The sequence below is a fragment of the Staurois parvus genome, unplaced genomic scaffold (genome assembly GCF_062004578.1).
Source record: "Staurois parvus isolate SC_StPar_1 unplaced genomic scaffold, SC_StPar_1.0 ptg000561l, whole genome shotgun sequence".
Lineage (NCBI taxonomy): Eukaryota > Metazoa > Chordata > Amphibia > Anura > Ranidae > Staurois > Staurois parvus.
This window is the reverse complement of record NW_028318357.1, coordinates 1,069,760-1,090,575: the sequence shown is the minus strand read 5'-3', so window position 1 is coordinate 1,090,575 and position 20,816 is coordinate 1,069,760. Positions and strand designations below refer to the sequence as shown.

Sequence of the window (20,816 nt, the reverse complement as noted above, 5' to 3'; positions counted from 1 at the left end):
AGATGGGAAGGAGAGCAGACGTGTGTAGCTCTCCTCCCTCCCCTCTACCCTGTGGCGACCGCTATGCCGGTCATGCCCCATCTGCGGGCCCGGCATACATAGTGGGGGGAATGCACTTAAACCAAGGGTGTAGAAGCAAATAGACGGCAGCAGACAAGTGAGCCCTGCTGGCTGCACGAAGCAGAGCGAAATGTAGGGGGAAAAAAACAAAACTACCTGCCTAGAACTGCATATCCCCAGGATCATGTGATACAAAAATTGTGCATCCTTGCAACAATGAATAGGCTGACAAAAGCCCAGGCGCCAGGATGCAATTTTCAGTCACCAAAGCGACTTGGCACCTGGGATTTGTAGAGCCCTGTAGTGCATTGCAAAATGCAATACTATATTGCACAAAAAAAAAAAAATGAACCGAATGTCTACAACATTCTAACAGTTTACAGCATTTTTTTCATGATAATTTAAGGGCATTATGTCAAACTTTTTTAGGATTAAACTGCATCTATGGTCAAAATGTAAAAGAATATATTTAGTTCCGCTTTGTATTTCAATTACTTCTAGATAACTCCTAAAAATCTGAACTCAAAGTTTGTAGACTTACTTTAAAAATCCCCACATTTACTTCCTTATTTCTAGGAAACATATTCGCTATGCCCTGTGAGTAGACATGGCTGTGTCACACATTTTATAGAGCCTGCCTTCTGAACTACAGAGCTGCTGATAGGAGGAGTATACACCATAAAAGAATCACAACTTGCATGCAAGGTACCATGGGATATGTAGTCCTTAGAAACAAAGTAAACATACGAGAAGTGGCAAAGCATGCAGGGAATCCAGAAAGTTATGAAAAGAGATGACTAGGAGACAGGCAGAGCTCTCAACAGGAAAGGAGATATTTCAGGAAAGCTTACACTGGATTGTAAAAAAAAAAAAAACACAATTTCTTGTATTGCTGCTATAATGCTTATGTTATAAATTGAAAGTGTATGCTGTGCCCATAGAACTCCTATAGGGATATTACTGACCTGCACTTTTTGACTTTGTTAGAAAACTGTTGTGAGTAAAGTTCCACATTAGGGGGTCAGTTTCAATTCCCTATGATGTGGTGCCTGCCAATAATGAATACTGTCAAAACAAATGAGCCAATGTGAACCTATATTCCTGCCTAGTGCTTTACAAAGTATTTTTGTTGCCACAGAAATTTCAATGAAATGGCTCTGTCAAAAAAAGAAGTTCACAAGTGCAGTTTTTTTAATATGTACTTACCCCTTGCACTGAAGTTTTACATACGTTACCTCTTCTTTTTCTATCTCAGCGCGGTCGTAGAATCTTGTAGTGTTAGTCAAATCAATTAACAGTCCCATTTTTACCTGAAAATATAAACGAAAATTCTTTATGTCTGTATGCAAACCAAGACCCACATTTGGAGGTCATATTAAATATTCAAGCAGTGTTATGGTCTTCAAAATCAAACCCCCAAGCACAAGCGAGAATGGTATTATCCTGGCGCAGCCAGTAAAAATGGCTGAAGATTGGAACTCTGAAGAAGAATGGCCAAACATGGTCAATGTATTGCTGGAGTGGAGGCAAGTATACAGGTGAAACTCGAAAAATTAGAATAACGTGCAAAAGTTCATTTATTTCAGTAATGCAACTTAAAAGGTGAAACTAGTATATGAGATAGACTCATTACATGCAAAGCAAGATAGTTCAAGCCATGATTTGTGATGATTATGACTTACAGCTCATGAAAACCCCAAATCCACAATCTCAGATAATTAGAATATTACATGCAATCAATAAAATAAGGATTGTACATAGAACAATACCTCTGAAAAGTATAAGCATGCACATGTACTCAGTACTTGATTTGGGCCCCTTTTGTATCAATTACTTCCTCAATGCGGCGTGGCATGGAAGCTATCGGCTTGCGGCACAGCTGAGGTGTTATGGAAGACCAGTATGCTTCAATAGCGGCCTTCAGATCTTCTGCATTGTTCGGTATCATGTCTCTCATCTTTCTCTTGGCAATGCCCCATAGATTCTCTATGGGGTTCAGGTCAGGTGAGTTTGATGGCCAATCAAGCACAGTAATCCCACAGTCATTGAACCAGGTTTTGGTGCTTTTGGCAGTGTGGACAGGTGCCAAGTCTTGCTGGAAAATGAATCAGCATCCCCATAAAGCTCGTCTGCGGAAGGAAGCATGAAGTGCTCCAAAATCTCCTGGTTGACCCTGGACTTAATGACCAGCAGTTGACATGGCTCTCCAAATCAACACAGACTGTGGAAACTTCACACTGGACTTCAAGCATCTTGCAGTGTGTGCCTCTCCATTCATTCTCCATACTCTGGGTCCTTGGTTTCCAAATGAGATGCAAAAGTTGCTCTCATCAGATAAGAGGACTTTGGACCACTGAGCAAAAGACCAGGTCTGTTTTTCTTTAGCCCAGGTAAGACGCTTCTGACGTTGTTTGTTGTTCAGGAGCTGCTTGACAAGAGGAATACGACATTTGAAGCCCATGTCCAGGATCCGTCTGTGTGTGGTGGCTCTTGATGCACTGACTCCAGCCTCAGTCCACTCCTTGTGAAAGTCTCCAACACTTTTGAATGGCCTTTTCTTGACAATCCTCTCCAGGCTGCGGTCATCCCTGCTGCTTGTGCACCTTTTTCTTCCACACTTTTCCCTTCCACATAACTTTCTATTAATGTGCTTTGATACAGCACTTTGGGAACATCCAACTTCTTTTGCAATTACCCTTTTGAGGTTTTCCCTCCTTATGGAGGGTGTTAATGATGGTTTTCTGCACAACTGTCAGGTCAGCAGTCTTTCCCATGATTGTGATTCCTACTGAACCAGACTGAGAGACCATTTAAAAGGCTCAGGAACCCTTTGCAGGTGTTATGGCTTAATTAGCTGATTAGAGTGGGACACTTTGAGCCGAGAATATTGCAGCTTTTCACAATATTCTAATTTTCTGAGATTGTGGATTTGGGGTTTTCATGAGCTGTAAGCCATAATCATCACAATTATGACAAATCACGGCTTGAACTATCTTGCTTTGCATGTAATGAGTCTCTCTCACATATTAGTTTCACCTTTTAAGTTGCATTACTGAAATAAATTAACTTTTGTACGATATTCTAATTTTTCGAGTTTCACCTGTAGTTACCCTTTAATATACTTACCTTTCTCTGATGTCTTCTGGCAAGTGACGTGACATGTCAGTTAGTCTTCCTCTCCAACAGTAAGCAGTGTTCAGAGATGAGCAGAGAGGAACTGACATGATTATGATCATCAGTACACCAATACACTATAAATCGGGGGTTGGCAACCCGTCAATCACGGTCTACCTGTTAACCGTGGGCAGGTGACAGGTAGACCGCGAACAGGTCCCTCTCCCCCCTTTACCCCAGCCTCCTCCGCTGCTGCTGACATTCTCAGTACACATTGGAGAGGGGAGAACAGCACAGCTCAGGACAGAGGGCGGGAGGAGGAGCTGACACACATCAGTGTAAACCCAGGCTAAAAGCCAAGTACAAGAGATGAACAATTCCAGAGGCCTGTACTATAATGTATAAATAAAAGATACTGTACTAACCCCACATTGATCTTTAAAAAATGTGCATTAGTCTTGATAGCCTCTTATAATCCCCTGTACACCAGAGCAGAGAGAAGATGGCCGCACCTGTGTGCTGCTGCTCTTTCACTGTCCTATCAGCAAGCTGAGCTGTGGTTTGACCAATGTATTTTAAAGCACAATAACCCAAGAACAAGAAGTGATAGAATTGCAGCTTACCAGTCTACAGATGTGGTGGCTTCATCTGTTTGATTTTTTTATTTTTATTTTTTGTTACACTTTTTAACCTGACAATCCTGCCATTAACATGTTTCCTTTCCTAGAGTTTTCTAAGAGTCCGTACACTTCAATCAAAGGTTGCCGGCAGCTGCACCTTTTGGTGGCTGCTCGCACAGCCATGAACTACCTGCAGTGATCGCTGCTTGATGCACTTTGCTGCATTGTGAAAGATTTTCTTTAACACTTCTGTTGTAGGGGCTGCAGCGCAGCAGAATTGCTTGCACTACACCAACTCTTAGAGTTTTTTGAGTGATCATGAATTTTCGGCAAAATAATGCCCAGGATTTGCCAATCATATGAAGAGATGAGCTCAGAAGCTGACAGGCAGTGGATAAGACCACGAAGATAGGTTAGGCCAGTGTTTCTCAACTCCAGTCCTCATGGACCCCCAACAGGTCATGTTTTCAGGATTTCCCTCAGATGAAACAGCTGTGGTAATTACTAAGGCAGTGAAACTGATCAAATCACCTGTGCAAAATAATGGAAATCCTGAAAACATGACCTGTTGGGGGTCCATGAGGACTGGAGTTGAGAAACACTGGGTTAGGCACACCATCTGTTTCTAAGGCCCATGTCACAAAGACACTTCTGTCACTGGTGACACTTATACAGTAGGTTTTTTTACACCATCTTATGGACTCAAGTCCCACAATGGAGTGACTTCCACTAATGACAATGGAAAATTAATCTCAGCCATTCTGAATTCCCCATCCTCTAATGACTTTGCAATTTCATAATGAAAAAAGGATTACTGGATTAATAAATAACTTTCAAACCTTGAGGCTTTTCAGGTAGTTGGACAGCATGCTCGGGTGAAAGCGATTCTCTTCAGGCACCTGATCATCATACTTGGGACCCAACATGGTTTTCAAAGGTAAAAATTTTCCTGAACAACATAAAAACAAAGTAGCCACATTATTATAGCATAGGATTCTGGTAAAGCAATTAACAACTCTTTTCTAATCTTGAAATGCAAAATTCTAGCAATAATGTTTCTGCAGAAACCACTTGTTACAACTCAAAAGGCTCAGAAGAACATCTTTATCATACAGTTACCATACACTGGTCACATCTTATGTGAATGGTTACATATCTATATTGGCAACTTTGGATGTGGTGCCACTAGAATTTCACTACTTGCCAACCGCAGATAGCCGAACGATGGCTACACTGCGGCCGGCCAGTTTTGGGAGGGCATCATATGACGTCCTCCCAGAACGCGCTCTCCTGCGCACCCTGGTGATCTCCTTGATCGCTGTGTCCTACAGACACAGCTCATCACGTGATGTGGTAAAAGGCCAATAACAGCGGTCTTTTACCACGTGATCAGCCATGTCCAATGACACACTGATCTCCGGGAAATACAATTGCCGGTTCTCGGATGCACTTTCCTCACACTGTCAGAGCGCGAGGAAAATACTGCCGGGAACCAGCAGTTGTCAGAGCAGGGATCGGCACTGATGATCAGTGCCCTGATGATTGGTGCCCAGCAGTGCCACCCACCTGTGCCCACCCACCTGTGCCCACCAATGCAGTGCTGCCAGTCAGTGCCCAGCTATTGCGCCAGTCAGTGCCCAGCAGTTGCGCCAGTCAGTGCCCAGCAGTTGCGCCAGTCAGTGCCACCTATCAGTGACACCTCATTAGTGCTGCCTATCAGTGACACCTCATTAGTGCTGCCTATCAGTGACACCTCATTAGTGCTGCCTATCAGTGCTGCCTATCAGTGCTGCCTCATCAACACACATCGGTGAAGGAGAAAAATTACCTGTTTGAAAAATTTTATAATAGAAACAAAGAAAAAATAAATAATTTTTTTTATTTTTTGCACTTTATTTTTTTTTTATTTATAGCGCAAAAAGTAAAGTGCCCAAGAGCGTTTAAATACCACCAAAAGAAAGCTCTATTTGTGAGAAAAAAAAATTATAAAAATGTCATATGGGTACAATCTTGCATGACTGCGCAATTGTCAAAGTGCGACAGCGTTGAAAGCTGAAAATTGGCCTGGTAAAGAAGGGGGTATTAGTTCCCCGTAAGCAAGTGGTTAAAGACGCACTCTAGTCAAAATTAAAACTTAGAATGCATACTGGGGATCCATCTTAACTGTTATTTTCCCAAACTTAAAGCAAAACTAAACCCATCAATTTAACAGTTTGCTGCCTGCTTTTTTCTTCCAGAAGGAGGGAAAGTAGGCTCAACAATGTAGGGTCACATGACCTGAGGATGCATGTCCAATAAAATGCATGTCTGCGGTCTTCTGGAATCTGGCTACAATGTATTACATATGATATTTAGAATAAGATTAAAGTGTTACTAAACCCAGGACCCTGCAATCACTATATCTGGTCTCCCACAGTACACAAAACGTGAAAAAGGTTCAAGGATGTAGGACCTGAGGATGCATGTCCAATAAAATGCATGTCTGCGGTCTTCTGGAATCTGACTACAATGTATTACATATGATATTTAGAATAAGATTAAAGTGTTACTAACCCAGGACCCTGCAATCACTATATCTGGTCTCCCACAGTACACAAAACGTGAAAAAGCAATTATTTTAGCAAATTTAAACTGCTAAATACCTTTTCTCATCAGCAGTATATAGCAGTCTTTTGACTTCTATCAGTGTCCGGCCAAGTACTGGTTAAAGCTTGTAGGAGGATATTTCATTCTCCTCTGACTGTCCTATGAGGCTGCATGACTCCTGACCCTCTGTCTGGACAGTGCTGATTGGCACTGTGCTGATCACAAGCACCCTCCCCCCCCCAAAAAAAAAAACTCTAGCAATACACACCAAACTAAGCATGTGCAGAGTACCTCCTAGGGCTCTGTACTAACAGCAGATGGATTAGGGACTGTGGAAGAAGTGGATAAGAGAAGACAGAATCAAACAGACTTTTTGCACAATGTGGAGGATTAACCCCTTACGTTTCGCAGTGCGTATAACAAGAATGTTTTACTGCATATACAGACTGATTTTACTGTTGTGGGTTTAGTAACATTTTAAGGGCCATATGTATACCAAACAGCAGCTAATGCGAATTGTTGTCCATTATACTCCACTCAGTGATGCATTCTGTGGTCCTCTTTTTACAGCCCATCCCTGTAAAATACTTGCTGCCATGTGGAGCAGGTTTTGTCTCAGAGATCACTCTGCTTAATGCAGCAGGTTCCAAACAGCAGAGATATATCCACAGTGCAGCCATATTGTTGTTTTATAAATGTGAACTTTCTTGCTTTTTCACTAATGCTTTCAGGCACAGCAGTGGCATAGGAAGAGTTTTACACCATTTTAAAAGGACTCTTGAGCAGTTTGGGTGGGGAAGGTCACCAGTGGCTGTGCCGATTCCCCCATCCACAATTTCGAGGTGGGTGAACGTTTCCCACTGAGTTACAGTAGTCTAACAGTAAGGAGACTTCCCCCCCATCTGAATGCAATGATCAGCCGGTGGCATTGATCAGTCAGAAAAACTTAACAGGGTGGTTATACAAAAGGACTGTACAACCAGTCTGCCCATACCTGGATCGAAATTCAGCTGGTCCCTGCTGAACAGACCAAATTACAATCCATGTATGGCCAGCTTTAGTAAATCAGCTACACTGTATACAACAAAACCTGCACTGTCTGCATGACATCAGAAAACCATTAACTTGACACCTTTAAAATTTTAGCCATGCATGACCTGATAAAAGCAAAATATTCAAGCGCTACATGCAACAAATATGATATATAGGCAAGCCTAGGAAATACTAGTTAGCAAAAACATTTGGACAATGAATAACACGTAGGAATGTTTCAATTCATATTGAAGCTTTTTTTTCACCTTTTTTTTTAAACAAAGGCAGTGAGCAATACATTTGTTTAGAGTACTTTAGTGCGATATACAAAAGGGTGCTATCCTATCCAGAAACTTGTTTTTTAAGCCCCCAGTCCCTACAGCAGTGGTCTTCAAACTGCAGCCCTTTGCTTGCTTTTATCTGGCCCTTGGGGCACACCAACAAATTCCTCCCAATGATACCAACAATGGGGCACAGTTCATCCCAATGATACCAAGAATGAGGCCCAATGACGCCAATAATGGGGCACAATTTCTCCCAATGACACCATTGATGGGGTACAATTACTCTCACTAACACCAAAGACGGGGCATTGTTTACTCCCACTGATGCCGGGACATTTTCCAGTCCAGCCCCCCTAAAGTCTGTAGGACAGTAAATGGGCCCCTTGCTAAGAAAGTTTGGAGACCCCTGCCCTAGAGGAAGACAGTAAAAGACAAATCAACAGGTGGGCTGTAGCTGATACAGAAGCTGCAATTTACAGAATACACAGTAAGCAGATGCAATCAATAACACAACAACATGCTTTGCACACAGTGCCCAAAGAAAACACAATGGATTCTCAGGTAAGGTCTCCTGATTTCAGGAAGTTGTTGGTTAATGGGCATACACTGATGTTGATTTCCTGATGGCTGTGTAACATTTGTTGAAACAACCACTTGTAATCTCCATCAGGAGACTGTGTGACAAGATAACAACATAGGAGAACAATTTGGAAGATGGGCAGAATGTCTTCACCCGATAACAAAAATGCAAGAATACAGATCTTCATAACATGATCAGCAGGAGATATTTTACTTAGAGAAGCAATTTAATTAAATACTTGATATGACAAAAACATGCTAAAACTTATATGGATAGGTTTTAGCTACCAAGATTCCATCTACCTTAACAGTCTTGAAAGTCTTCACTACATTGCACAACAGAAACAAAAACATTCCAAAGTTTCATTTTCCTCTTTAGGACCACATGGGCGAGAAACAAGACACATCACACTCCTGGCAATGCCGCAATAGTGGAACTACATCACAAATTCAAGTGCATGCCACTACAGAGAGAATACAGAGGATGCCACTGCTGACTTGCTGAAAATGCCAGCTGCCGGACTGTCTTAGACTTTATTCACCTCCTGCCAGTATACAGTAATGCCTATATGCAATGGCAGGGTGGGTGAGCCTTAACACCCAGCCACCAGCTTCTGGTCTGTTTGCAGTTGGGAGCCAGTGGGATGTGTTATTGATCATGTGACTGCTGTGACAGCCAATTAAAGCAATCAAGTGATCTGGAAGCCACCTCCATGTATTCACTTTCCTTTAAAGAGTCACCTGAAGGTGTTCAGACAGATGAATAGACAGCTGTGTTCAGATGCAGAAGCACTCTGTGCTATGGCCATTTACAAAATGGGCAGCTAGCTGCAACCAGTTTCTATGAGGCCAAAACTTGTCTATGGACACAAAGGGGATGCTTTACTATAACTGGAGCACCCAGAATCAGGTGCAGCTGTGCAAGGTAGCCAATCAGCTTGTTCAATTAAGCTTTGGTAATCAAATCTGGAAGTGGATTGGTTTCTCTGCAGAGCTGCACAAGATTTTGCACTTACCAGTTTTACTAAGCCCCAAACTGAGTCCAGGGAAGTCAGAGTCCCTAATCATATATATCTGCTCGGATGAGTGGTTACATGCAATCTACAGCAGCGCTGACCATTGGACTGTACATAGTACAAATCTGGCCATGGCTGCTTACACGGAATATATGCATGGGTATAATTTCTCTGCTGACAAGAATCCCTGATTCTCATATTGGCCACCCATGTGAATGAAGCCCAATACTTGGCGGGGGTTATATACAAAAACTGGAGAGTGCAAAATCTGGTGCAGCTCTGCATAGAAACCAATCAGCTTCCAGGTTTTATTGTCCAAGCTTAACTGAATAGGCTGAAGTTAGATGCTGATTGGCTACCATGTACTGCTGCACCAGTTTTAGTAAACCTATCCCATGGAGTCAATAACCTGCAACAAGAGGAGTAAGAACTTCCAATCCACATAGCTGTTCGGGTTGGTATTGAAGACAGGATCAACATGCCAGCCAGGCAACTAACATTTTTCAAAATAAGTCAAGCGATGCCAGACTTCATATCTTTTTCATGGCAGGTTCCCTTTAAATCTGATGCCCAGAGTGACAGCTTCCACGGTGGCACTATCTTTATGGTAGGTGTTGTAATGTAGCATTATCTAATAGAAGACAGCTTTAAAAACATACCTAATGTCCTGGCTGTGTCACACCCAATACTGCAAAGATCCTCTGATAGCAGCTCAGCATTAGGGAGGAGCTTGGGTTCACATCAAACCTGAGAGAAAGCTATCACTCCCACCCAATCACCTGCAGTTGGGGCATTGCCCATCCCGCAGCTGCATATGTGTTGAGAATTCCTGCCTCCTGTGTATGTGCAGCTGCGGGATGGAGAATGCCCCAACTGCAGTTGATTGGGTGGGAGTGACAGCTCCCTCCCAGGTTTGATGTGAACCCAAACTCATCTCTATTCAGCACCAGCAAGCCATCAGGCCTAGGGATGAGCTCAAGTATGTTCAGATCCTAATCTGATCCCACCAGCAAGCTGTCAATCATAAACGGCCAAGGTATACCCCTTCCCACACCCCTTTTATATGAGCAGCTGCAGGGAGAGGGACACCTGGGTTGTTTATGATTGGCCCGGTACAGTGACAGCTTGCAGGTGGGATCTCTCAGGTGGATTTGATTGGGATCCAAACATGCCTGCAATGATCCCTACTCCTGATGGATTGCTGGTGTTGATCTATCCCTAATCAGGATATAGAATGATAGGAATAGTATAGATACATAATGGTGGCCACTGATAAAGGCAAAGGGTCCATTCACAAAGCTGACAGCCCAGGATAAGGATCCCTGCTTTCATCTGATTCCAGTAAGCTGTGATATAAGACAGTCACTATGAAGCCTCTCATTGTTCCAGCTCTGTGACCACACGAACATGGCCAGCAATCAATTACCTGCCACTGGCTGTCCCCTGCGAGGGCAGTTCAGCCACCGGGGTGGGATCTTGTTGTGAGCCATGCTGTGCTTACACGGGGCACCTAGTACTGAGGATGAGCTCCGTACTAACACTACGATTCAGCACGACACACTTATTATTGTTGTTCCTGTTGACTCGGCTGTCACGTGGCTCTCCCTCAGCCACTCACAAGACTGCGATCCTAAGACCTGACGTCAGCACTCTATACAAGGACCCCCACTACCCCACCAGGCGCCCGCTACATTCACTCCCCCATTCAAAGTGGAGTACACGACCCAGCATGCACCGCGGCACCCACTTCCCCCAGGGGAAGCGGCTTCCGGCAAGCGGAAACTTCCGGCACCTAGTAATGAGCCTGTTATTGCTAAAGCGACATCTGCTGGCGGCCATCGGAACTGCAGGTTATCGGATTCCTGCTACTTGTTATGCCCAGATGAGGCTTGGAAGGTGACAGAGCAAGGGGACCTGTTCTGCTGTCCTTGCGTGTGTTTAGGTTTTGTACTGCCCTAGACAACACAAAAATTGGCACCCCCCCAGAAAAAGCCTGACATTGACCAAGAACCAGTGGCGGACTGACAACTCATGGGGCCCCCGGGCAATAGGGGGTCATGGGGCCCCTGTGTCCTTACCCACACTCAAAAAAAGCCTATAAAAAAGGTACTAGGGGCATTTCATGGGGCCCCCTACTGATCCTGGGACCTTGGGCAGTGCTCGAGTGGTCAGTCCGCCCCTGCCAAGAACACCCCTGCTCTCCACTCGAGCCTTCCACTACCACTGCCCCCCATACACCAGCCACCATGGCGAGAGAGAGAAAGACACACCTTCACAGCTCCAGACATCCCCAGGAACAAGAGTCAGGCTGTGAATAAACCATCATGAAACCCACAGTATGTCTCAGAACCCGCCAGGTCCCCATGCCACGTGTATCCTTTCTTCCAGGGGGCAGTGCTGCCCCCAGCCTGAAAAAAGCTGCCCTAGGCAAATGCCTTGTGGTAAATACACCCCTGGACACATCAGGCAGTTTTACCACTTGACCTCTGGAAGATTTTCCCTCCTTCATGACCAGGGCATTTTTTTGCTATTCAGTGCTGTACTACTTTAACCCCTTCACGCCTACGGGTAAAACAAATCTTAAACCCTAAGCACAATTTTGCAACTTTGACATGTGTTAGCAAAACCGAACATAACTATCATCACAACTGCATCCAGGTGGATTATACCTTGGGTTTTTTTCAGGACAAATATCACCTGAGCCATGCCTTGAAGGTTACTGTTTTGGGAAACAGCTAAATTGGAGGGTGTAGTTTCATCTTAAAATGAAACTAAACCAAACAAATTTAATTGTTTCCCAAAAGCAGTTAAATTGAAGACACACCTTGAATGCTAACTGTCACATTTGCTTTTGCCCTCAACCGAACTGTCAAGCCATCAACTCTCTGGTGTCATAACTAAGCACATGTGCAGCTCCATGGCAGTTGAAGATGAAAGAGAATCTAAGATGGCAGTTTCTTTGGCTGTAAATTGTAGGAAGGTTTAGTTCCACTTTAAAGCAGAACTAAACTCATATTTTGTATCTATTTAACACAACCCCATTTTTTTTAAAAAAAGGGTACTATATTGTGTTTGTGTGCACTAAAATGAATTTAATTGTGTCCAGTAATGTGGAGGTAAGTTAAATATAAGACCTAATGCACACTGCAGCTGTCATGTATCTGTTTTACAGGCATTTGACATTATAGTTCTGCTCCTAAACACTCCTCTACATTAGGTATAGATGAATCAGATACATATATGATAGGATGATATATTTTTTGGTTTTAAGTATGTAGAACATGTGAGTGGGGGAGAGTACTTTTTACATTCGGTATGAATTTAAAACAGGTGCAGACCTGTATATTGAGTGTGAGGGATTCTTTCTGCACCATTTAAAATGTTTATTTTAATAAATATTTTTAATTTTTTTTTTATTAAATTATTTTTTTTATTAAATTATTATTTTTTTTTCCTTTTAATAACATTTTTTTTTTTTAATTAAATTATTTGTTGATTTTATATAATTATTATTTGTTTAATGGTATCATTATTTGTTATTTATGCCATTTTTTAATTGGCACACTTATTTTAAATCGTTATATGTATTATTTAAAAGATTGTAATGCATAGTAAAAGAAGAGGTTGTTTAAATCCAGGCAGTCCGATGAGTCATATGCAAAGTATCTTTTCGAGATAGTAGCATAGTAATTGAAACAAATGTGTCAAAAGGAAGGAGAGTTTGTGCTTCCAATTAACCCCAAAAACATGGCCGCCTCCAGTACATCTACGGGAAAATGGAGGACGGGATATATATAAGCTGGCAATGGATGAGTGAACGACCTATCACAACCCCCTGATGAAGCCACGTGATTGGAGGCGTAAGGCGTAGGGGAGGGGCTACGTCATCACTCGGAGAGGAGCCGCACAACACGATAGGCGGCAGGTGTATGACTCAGAGGCCAGCAGAGGATTTCCAATGGGATATTGCATTATTTAAACCTGTCTAATGTGAGTTTAATACTTGGATGGTGGGAATAAAAAGTTTTAAAAGGTAAAGCACTATGTCCTCTATTTCTTCCTGCATGCGGAGTAATACAAGGAGAGGATAATTAGGAGGTCTGGGATAACAAAAGGAGTGTGTAATCCCTGAGGGGATAATCAGCCACCAGAGGATACATCCATTACTCCTAAAGGAAGGATCTCCCAATTTTACCAGTAAAAGTATATGTCTAGCAGGTTCCAGGGAAAGTGAACCGAAAGCGTGTATAGCCTAATTGCAGGCATCAAAGGAGGTGAGCGCACATCTTCACTATTTGAAGGATTCACAAAAGTCACAAATTGAAGAACAACAAGCACCAAGTCACTATATATAAACAATTGTTTATTCAATGGGACTATTATTTTGGGGGATCATCTAAATGCATTTTAGTTGAGGGTTATTAGTTGGTTTACTATTTTTATTATATTAAATGAGGGTATTATGAATATAAATGAAATTGAGGGTATTAGTAAGTACATCATGTCACTAATAGATTATTTATGAGCACTTGGTAAAAAAAATTTTTAGAGGAGTATTTCATGTGGAATTATTTTGATATTTATTTGGAGGAGATTGATTAGTTGAAACTATCTATTTAAATATTTTTTGGTATTTATACACTTTTATTAGTTATTTGTATCATAATTTGAATTAATTTAATGGTAATAATTTAATTATTATTTATTGAGAAGTATTTAGGAGCGCAACATATATTTGTAGACTCCTCTACATTAGCCTTCTTGTCCAAGTACACTGTAGTGCTACCCTCGTGAGGGCTGCTGGTATGTTGCCCAGGTTTCCCCTAGCTTCACTCCGCAGCAAGGCGCACACACACACTTTGGCTCATTGTCTTCAATGACCAGTCTAGGGGATGTTTTGTTTTCTGGAGTTTATTGTAGAACTGGGGATAGGGATTGGAAATTGTAGTAGGGTACTCCAAAATTAGAACTATTCAGATTGAGGACATCTGAACTTATCTCTCAATTGAGCAATGTGGAAATCCCAGCTAAAAGCAGATAGCAGACTTCCTTGTAACACATAGCAGCAAGTAGTTTTAGGAGTGAGCCAAGTCCCTTTAGCTGTAGTAGTAGTAACAGGGTTGAGCTCCTCAGGTACAGGCCCGTTACAGCAGACTACGACAGTCAAGAAGTAATGGCAATTGAGCAAAGTCCTTTGCAGTAGCATCAATTGGACAAGCTCTTCAGAACACTAGCCAGTGTCCCCTTTCTCAAACACCAGAGGGGTAGCAAAGAACACAGAGTCCCCAAGAGGTGTCAGTGTCTATACACACAAGTCCAAGGACAGAATGGTTGCCTCCTTCCAATCATCAAGGCGAAACCCTCCAGTGATACCAGACAGATCTTTGGCAGACAGTTCCCCTCAGTCAGCTTACTGTAGTACCAGGGTCACTCTCTCTAACTTCAGACTCTCAGGTCGACCCACCTGAGGCCACATGGTAGCAAGTGCCAGGCAAGGCAAGCCTGCCTCCAGGCTGACTTGGTGCAATCCAATCCCGGGAAAGACCCAGAGCCCATGTGCTCCAAGAACATAAATACCACTCCTACAATTCAATGGGGTCACCCCTCCCCTGCAATTGGCCAGGGTTGTATCCATATTCATGCTGTTCATTTGCCTAGCCCCTTCCCAAGTTCTGGAAGACTCTCATAGCTTCCTGAATGGAGGCAGAACTCAGACAAACTCAAACAACACCAGAGCATCATGAGCAGACCTAAATAATCCATGACAGCACTCTGTTAAGCAGAATATCACACTGAATTTACCGGACAGCCTTTCTGGTAAGCAGAGAAACACAGCCACCCCTAACCTAACTATACACATCCTAACACCTAACTAGGAGAGTGCTACAACACATAGGCGTTTGCAGGCGTTTAGAGGCAGGGGCATTTAGGGGCGGTAATCTGAACGCACCAAAATCACATTCAGGAGAGGAGTATTTTGGTTGAAAAACTCCTAAAGAGCCTAACCACATGTAAATGCGTGTAAAAGCTCCTAATGGGCTTGAGCATTCATTTATTTCAATGGCCAGAATAAATACATTTTCTGGCCAATTAAATGAATGAACACCCAAACATTTGGCACGTATGAACACATCAAAATGTGCATAAACGCATTTGAGAAACGCAGTTTTGGGGCATTTTTAACACTGCTTTTTTCCTGTCAGGAGAAGGGCATTCAAAAGAGCTTAGTTTGCATGAGGCCTTTTTGTTACAGGTACATTTTGGTCATAGTATGAACTAGCATTTTTTACTCAGGGAGGGGTCGGACATTATTAGTGGACCTTGCACTGTACACTTTAACCACTTCCCGTCCGGCCTATGTAGATAAACGGCCGGACGGGAGCGATGCCGAAGCTGGTTGTCGTCTCTAAAGGTCACACGCATTCACTGCCTGTGCGCGCTCCCAGGGAGTGCACGGCACTGCGATCCAGTGCCCGATCGCTGTACGGGACCTCTGTGTGAGGTCCCGATCATGTGATCACTGATTGGCCATGATCACATGAGCAGTAGTAAACAAGATGTCACTTCCTGACATCATTGCTTACTACTTATGAAATCTGTGAATGATCACAGAGGTCACTTGGTACAAGGCTAATCACAACAGCCTTGTACCATGTGACAAGCTGTGACCAATCACAGCTCTCACAGTATTTCTCAGTGGCTGCAAGAATGCAGCCAGAGATAAATAGAAATTATTGCTTTTACAGCCTTTATGGGTGTAAAAGCAATCAGTGTAAAAAAAAAAAAAATCTTCATCACCCTCCACAAGTAATACAGTGTCACTATGGTGACACTATGTTAAAAAAACATAAATAATAATATAAAAAAAATAACATAAAAATATAACAAAAAATGTAAAAAATTATAATTTTTGGTTATAAACTAATTTGGGTTATTTTTTTTACTAAAAAGATAGGTGAATACATTTTGGCTAAGATTTATGAAGAAAGATTATTTATTTGCAAAATTTTATAAAAAAAACACTTTTCAAAATGTTTGCACTTTTTCGTTTATATAGCAAAAAAATAAAAATCCCAGTGGTGAATAAATACAACCAAAATAAAGTTTTATCTGTCTCAAAAAAATGCTAAAAAATTAATATGGGTACAGTGTTGCATGACTGCGCAATTGTCATTCAAAGTGTGATAGCACTGAAAGCTGAAAATTGGCCTGGATAGGAAGGGGGTGAAAGTGTCTGGACTTGAAGTGGTTAAGGTGAGATCTTTCTTACGGATCTAGCCCAGCAAGCATATGTTCATGACTGTACATCCTTTATTGTTCATTTCTTACATCTTTACAATACTAGTACTTTCTCATTAATGTATAAAGTGGTATTGTTTTGTATATCATCATTGTGTTGAGTAGGGAGCCATATATTGGGCATTCACTGCCAATGCACCCTTATCAATAAAGAACAAAAAGTGTTTGTTAAAAATAAAGATTTTCCATTAACCACTGCAGCCATTTCAGCTTCTAGAAGAACACAATGAAGGTCTCTTCCATTCTCCCTTTGATACACATATGCCTGTAAATTCTCTCATTGTGTTTGTCAAAGTCACATACACGTGAGATTACCATCACCATCAGTGTGGGATTAATAATTCTAGAGCCATGATTTATGATGATTTCTAATCTGGTAGTCTGTAAAGGCTTTTAATGTATTGCCTATGGAGATTTTGAGTACCATAATTCTGTGCCATTTCACAGAGGGGCACAGTTGTAGCACTTGACAAGTTGGATATCTATTTACTTCATACAATCTCAGCTTTTACACAAAATTAGTATTATATTGTGTTTGTGTGCACTAAAATTAATTTTGGTGTATTTTTTAAATATGTGCTTGATATACATTTGCGATTTGCAGCATTAAAAATTTCAGCTACTGCTTATTTATTCTACAGGGCCTCTGATTTCAGAAAATATATAATGTCTGGGGTTTAAAGTAATTTTCTAGCAAAAAATGCTGATTTTTAACGTCTGTAAAAAACTAAAAAAAATGCCTCAGTAGGCAAGTGGTAAAAAGTGTTAGTTGGAGTTTGGCTTTATTTATTTAAAGTGTTACTAAACCCACAACCGTAAAATTGGTCTGTATATGCGGTAAAGCATGCTTGTTATACTTTCTGTGGAACCTAAGGGGTTAATCCTCCGTATTTGATCCTGCCTTCTCTGATCCTCTCCTTCTAATGTCCCCAATTTATCTGCAGATAGTACAGAGCTCTAGGAGTCACTCTGCACTTGCTCAGTTTGGTGTGTGTTGTTAGAGAGTTTTATTTTGCTTTGGGAGACTGCATGTGACCAGCACAGGGACAATCAGCGCTGTCCAGACATAGGGTCAGGAGTTTTGCAACCTCATAGTACAGTTAGAGGAGAATGAACACTCCTACAAGATTAACCAGTGCTCAGCCAGACACTGATAGAAGTCACAAGACTACTCTAACTGCTGATGAAAAAAGGTATTTAGCAGTTTATATTTACTAAAATAGCATTTCAATGATCTGTGTACTGTGGGAGATCAGAAATAGTGAATGCAGGGTCCTGGGTTTAGTAACACTTTAAGTCTATCTAAATCTGCTAGTGCATCTAACACTACCCTCTCCCCAGACTGGCAATGCTGCTCTCAAAAGGTGTCTCCATTGCTCCTCCATCCAGATCTAATTACACAACAATTGTTCAACAGGTAAAAAGTTTTGGGCATAAAATTAGCTAATCTTACATAATTTTGGGGTGCTGAAAACGAAAATGACCCTAAAAAATGTTGATTGGCTCTAGTTTCCATGATATATTCACCCATCTAATGACGTAAGCCATTCAAAATTATGATGCAACTTCAGCTGCATATTGCGCAATTGATACTGGTGACCAATAGAAAATTGCATGTATACTGAGATGATGCAATATTAGCCTTTAATTGCATCACTTCACTGCATAAAAGCTGCAGTATCTGTAGCTGATTGTAGTTCGACAGCGTCTTTACATTTCGTTTTATGCTTATATAGGCTACTCAGTAATGCCTCGAACTTGTGTGAATAAAGCAGATAATTTCTGCTATATCTGCTGTGAAATAACTTTTATCTCACAAAAAAGGAGGATAACAGGAATGATTAAGAAAGCCTACAACTTGTATTTTGGCTGCAAGATAGGAGACCAGGACAAGAGCTGGGCACCACATATATGCTGCAATTCTTGTGGGACGGCACTGGAGCAATGGTTGAATGGAAAAAAGGCATCTATGCCTTTCGCTGTGCCAATGATTTGGAGAGAGCCAACAGATCATGTTAGTAATTGTTACTTTTGTATGGTGCCTCCAATTGTAAAAGGGCTAAATAAGAAGAAAAAGTTATCTGTGCACTATCCAAATATTCCATCGGCAATACGTTCAGTTCCTCATGGAGAGGGGCTACCAATTCCTAAAGCACCAGAATCCTTCGTGGTTGAGTCAAGTGAGGAAGAACCTGAAGCGTGTAGTCACGTGCAGTTGTAAGAGATAGCCCTTTCCTCGAATACAAGAGAAAAGCCAAGAGAAGCAAAACCGACACAAACTGAAGACAAAACTAGTGAGAATCCTAAGTATTAAAATGATTCAACTTAGCTTATGGCTATAATTTTTCTTGGTAATCCTATGCAATATATTATGCCATTTAGGCTTTGTTATGTAGTCAATATCACTTGCTTTATATTTGTGGAAAGACATCTATCTATATAATTATTGTGCATTATGTAGTCATTACGCCTATAGTAGAAAACTTTCCGTTTACAGAAAAACTAGAGCCAATTGACAAATTTCATTGTTATATTTGAACTCAGAATGTGAAATTCATTAAGAAATGGATCCTTTTGTTTCCAAAACTGGCAAAAAATAAAAATTTGTTGAACAGTGATTGGTAAGCTGCAATATATTACATTTTGGTTTTTGGGTTTAATGCCATTTTAACTTACTGTTGTTTTAAGCACATTTGTTATTTTATGTTCAAGGGTGAACTGACAACTCATGGGGCCCCCGGGCAATAGGAGATCATGGGGCCCCTGTGTCCTTGCCCACACTCAAACTGCACCCAAAAAAGCCTATGAAAGGTACCAGGGGCATCTCATGGGGCTCCCTACTGACCCTGGGCCCTCGGGCACTGCCTGAGAGCCTGAATGGTCAGTCCGCCCCTGTTTAAGTTAACCCCTACCCTTTAACACGGTCTTCATGCTGAGGTGTGGGAGAGATTGGCTGATCGTGTGACCACTGTCATAGCTAGTCACAGTGGTCACATGATAGAGTAGAGCTGGGCCCTGCAGAACAAATACACCGCAGGGGACATGCCATCAATGGCATCTCAGTAAAACAAGAACTTTACAACAAAATAGGTTGTGGGGTCCGTTGGCAGTGTATTCATTCACTTAGAGCTTATGGAATTAGCATAGGAGCAAGGAAGAAAAACCAACATGGCTGTGAGGCCACAGAGATGCAGTAGAGGCACCTACTCATTGTCAGCCCCATGCACTTGCAAGATGAAAGAGATCCACACATAAATAGAAATGTTGATTTTTAAATATAATAAATTGAATGAAAATTACAAATGTTACTATAAAAACACTTAAGGCCCATTCACAATAGAATGCAGTGCGGGAAACCCGTGTCTGTGCGATTCCAGTGCAGTTCCTAGTGTGAATGGACCCTTAATGATGTTTTCAATAGTTACTCGCTCACATTGGCAGCTGGGAGGCAGTAAAAATAGACGGTTGAGCTGCGCATTTACTGCCCCTGAACACCTACCCCCTTAACTCAAGACAGTGGCTGGAAGGGGTTGTACACATGTGTAGGCTGCAGGCTTAAGGGTGGCTTCACATTGCCCCAGTGTGGTCCCACAGCACTTTGGGCAACTCACTGCGATTTTCCATAGACTTCTATGAGGTCCCATGGTTTTGGTGCACTTTCAGAAAGCATACCAAAGATACAGCATGCAGGAGTTTTGGTGCGTTTTTTTAAATCGCACTAAGGCTCCATGCACACTTGCATTTTTTAAGCTCCTAGAAGCTGTTAGCATTTTTTTCTGCTCCTAGAAGCTAAAGCTATCCTATGTGTCCATGCACACTACCGTAGGCTATTCGCATTTTTTTAGCTTCAGGGTCTAGGAGCAGAAAAAAATAGATTTGTAGAGTTTTTCAGACTGTTTTTCCAATAGAAAAAAAATGCTAAATGCCCCTAAACGCTGCTAAACACTACTAAAATGCTCCTAACAGCTTTCTTCCAGCATTTTTTTTCTCTACATGTATTGTGAAAACGCTAATGAAATGCTAACACTCCTAATGCTTCTGGACACTACTAAAGCGCTACTAAAAATTGCTATTACCAGTGTTTTTTATCCAGTGATTTTTACAGCGTTTTTTGAGCTTAAAAAAAAAACGCTAGTGTGCATGGAGTCTTAAACTGCAGGACTTCATAGAAGTCTATGGGAAAGCACAACTAACCTGCATGAAAATTGCAGATTACCTGTGTGTTG

The 20,816-nt window shown here is 41.7% G+C and overlaps 1 protein-coding gene across 3 annotated transcripts in view; it reads right to left on the bottom strand.

The window, feature by feature from the left end:
* Positions 1-11,011, bottom strand: part of RNGTT (RNA guanylyltransferase and 5'-phosphatase) — a 507,135-nt gene extending 496,124 nt beyond the window's left edge. Inside the window, exons 1-3 of one of the 3 annotated variants that reach the window (XM_089691308.1) lie at positions 10,718-11,011; positions 4,634-4,743; positions 1,267-1,370 (exon numbers count right to left, since the gene is read on the bottom strand). In XM_089691308.1, coding sequence (XP_089547434.1) covers positions 1,267-1,370; positions 4,634-4,743; positions 10,718-10,781 — 278 coding nt within the window. In that variant the 5' untranslated portion in view covers positions 10,782-11,011. The remainder of the gene's footprint in view (positions 1-1,266; positions 1,371-4,633; positions 4,744-10,717) is intronic. The other 2 variants (XM_089691307.1, XM_089691306.1) reach the window with 2 other exon arrangements.
* Positions 11,012-20,816: the final 9,805 nt, after the last annotated feature.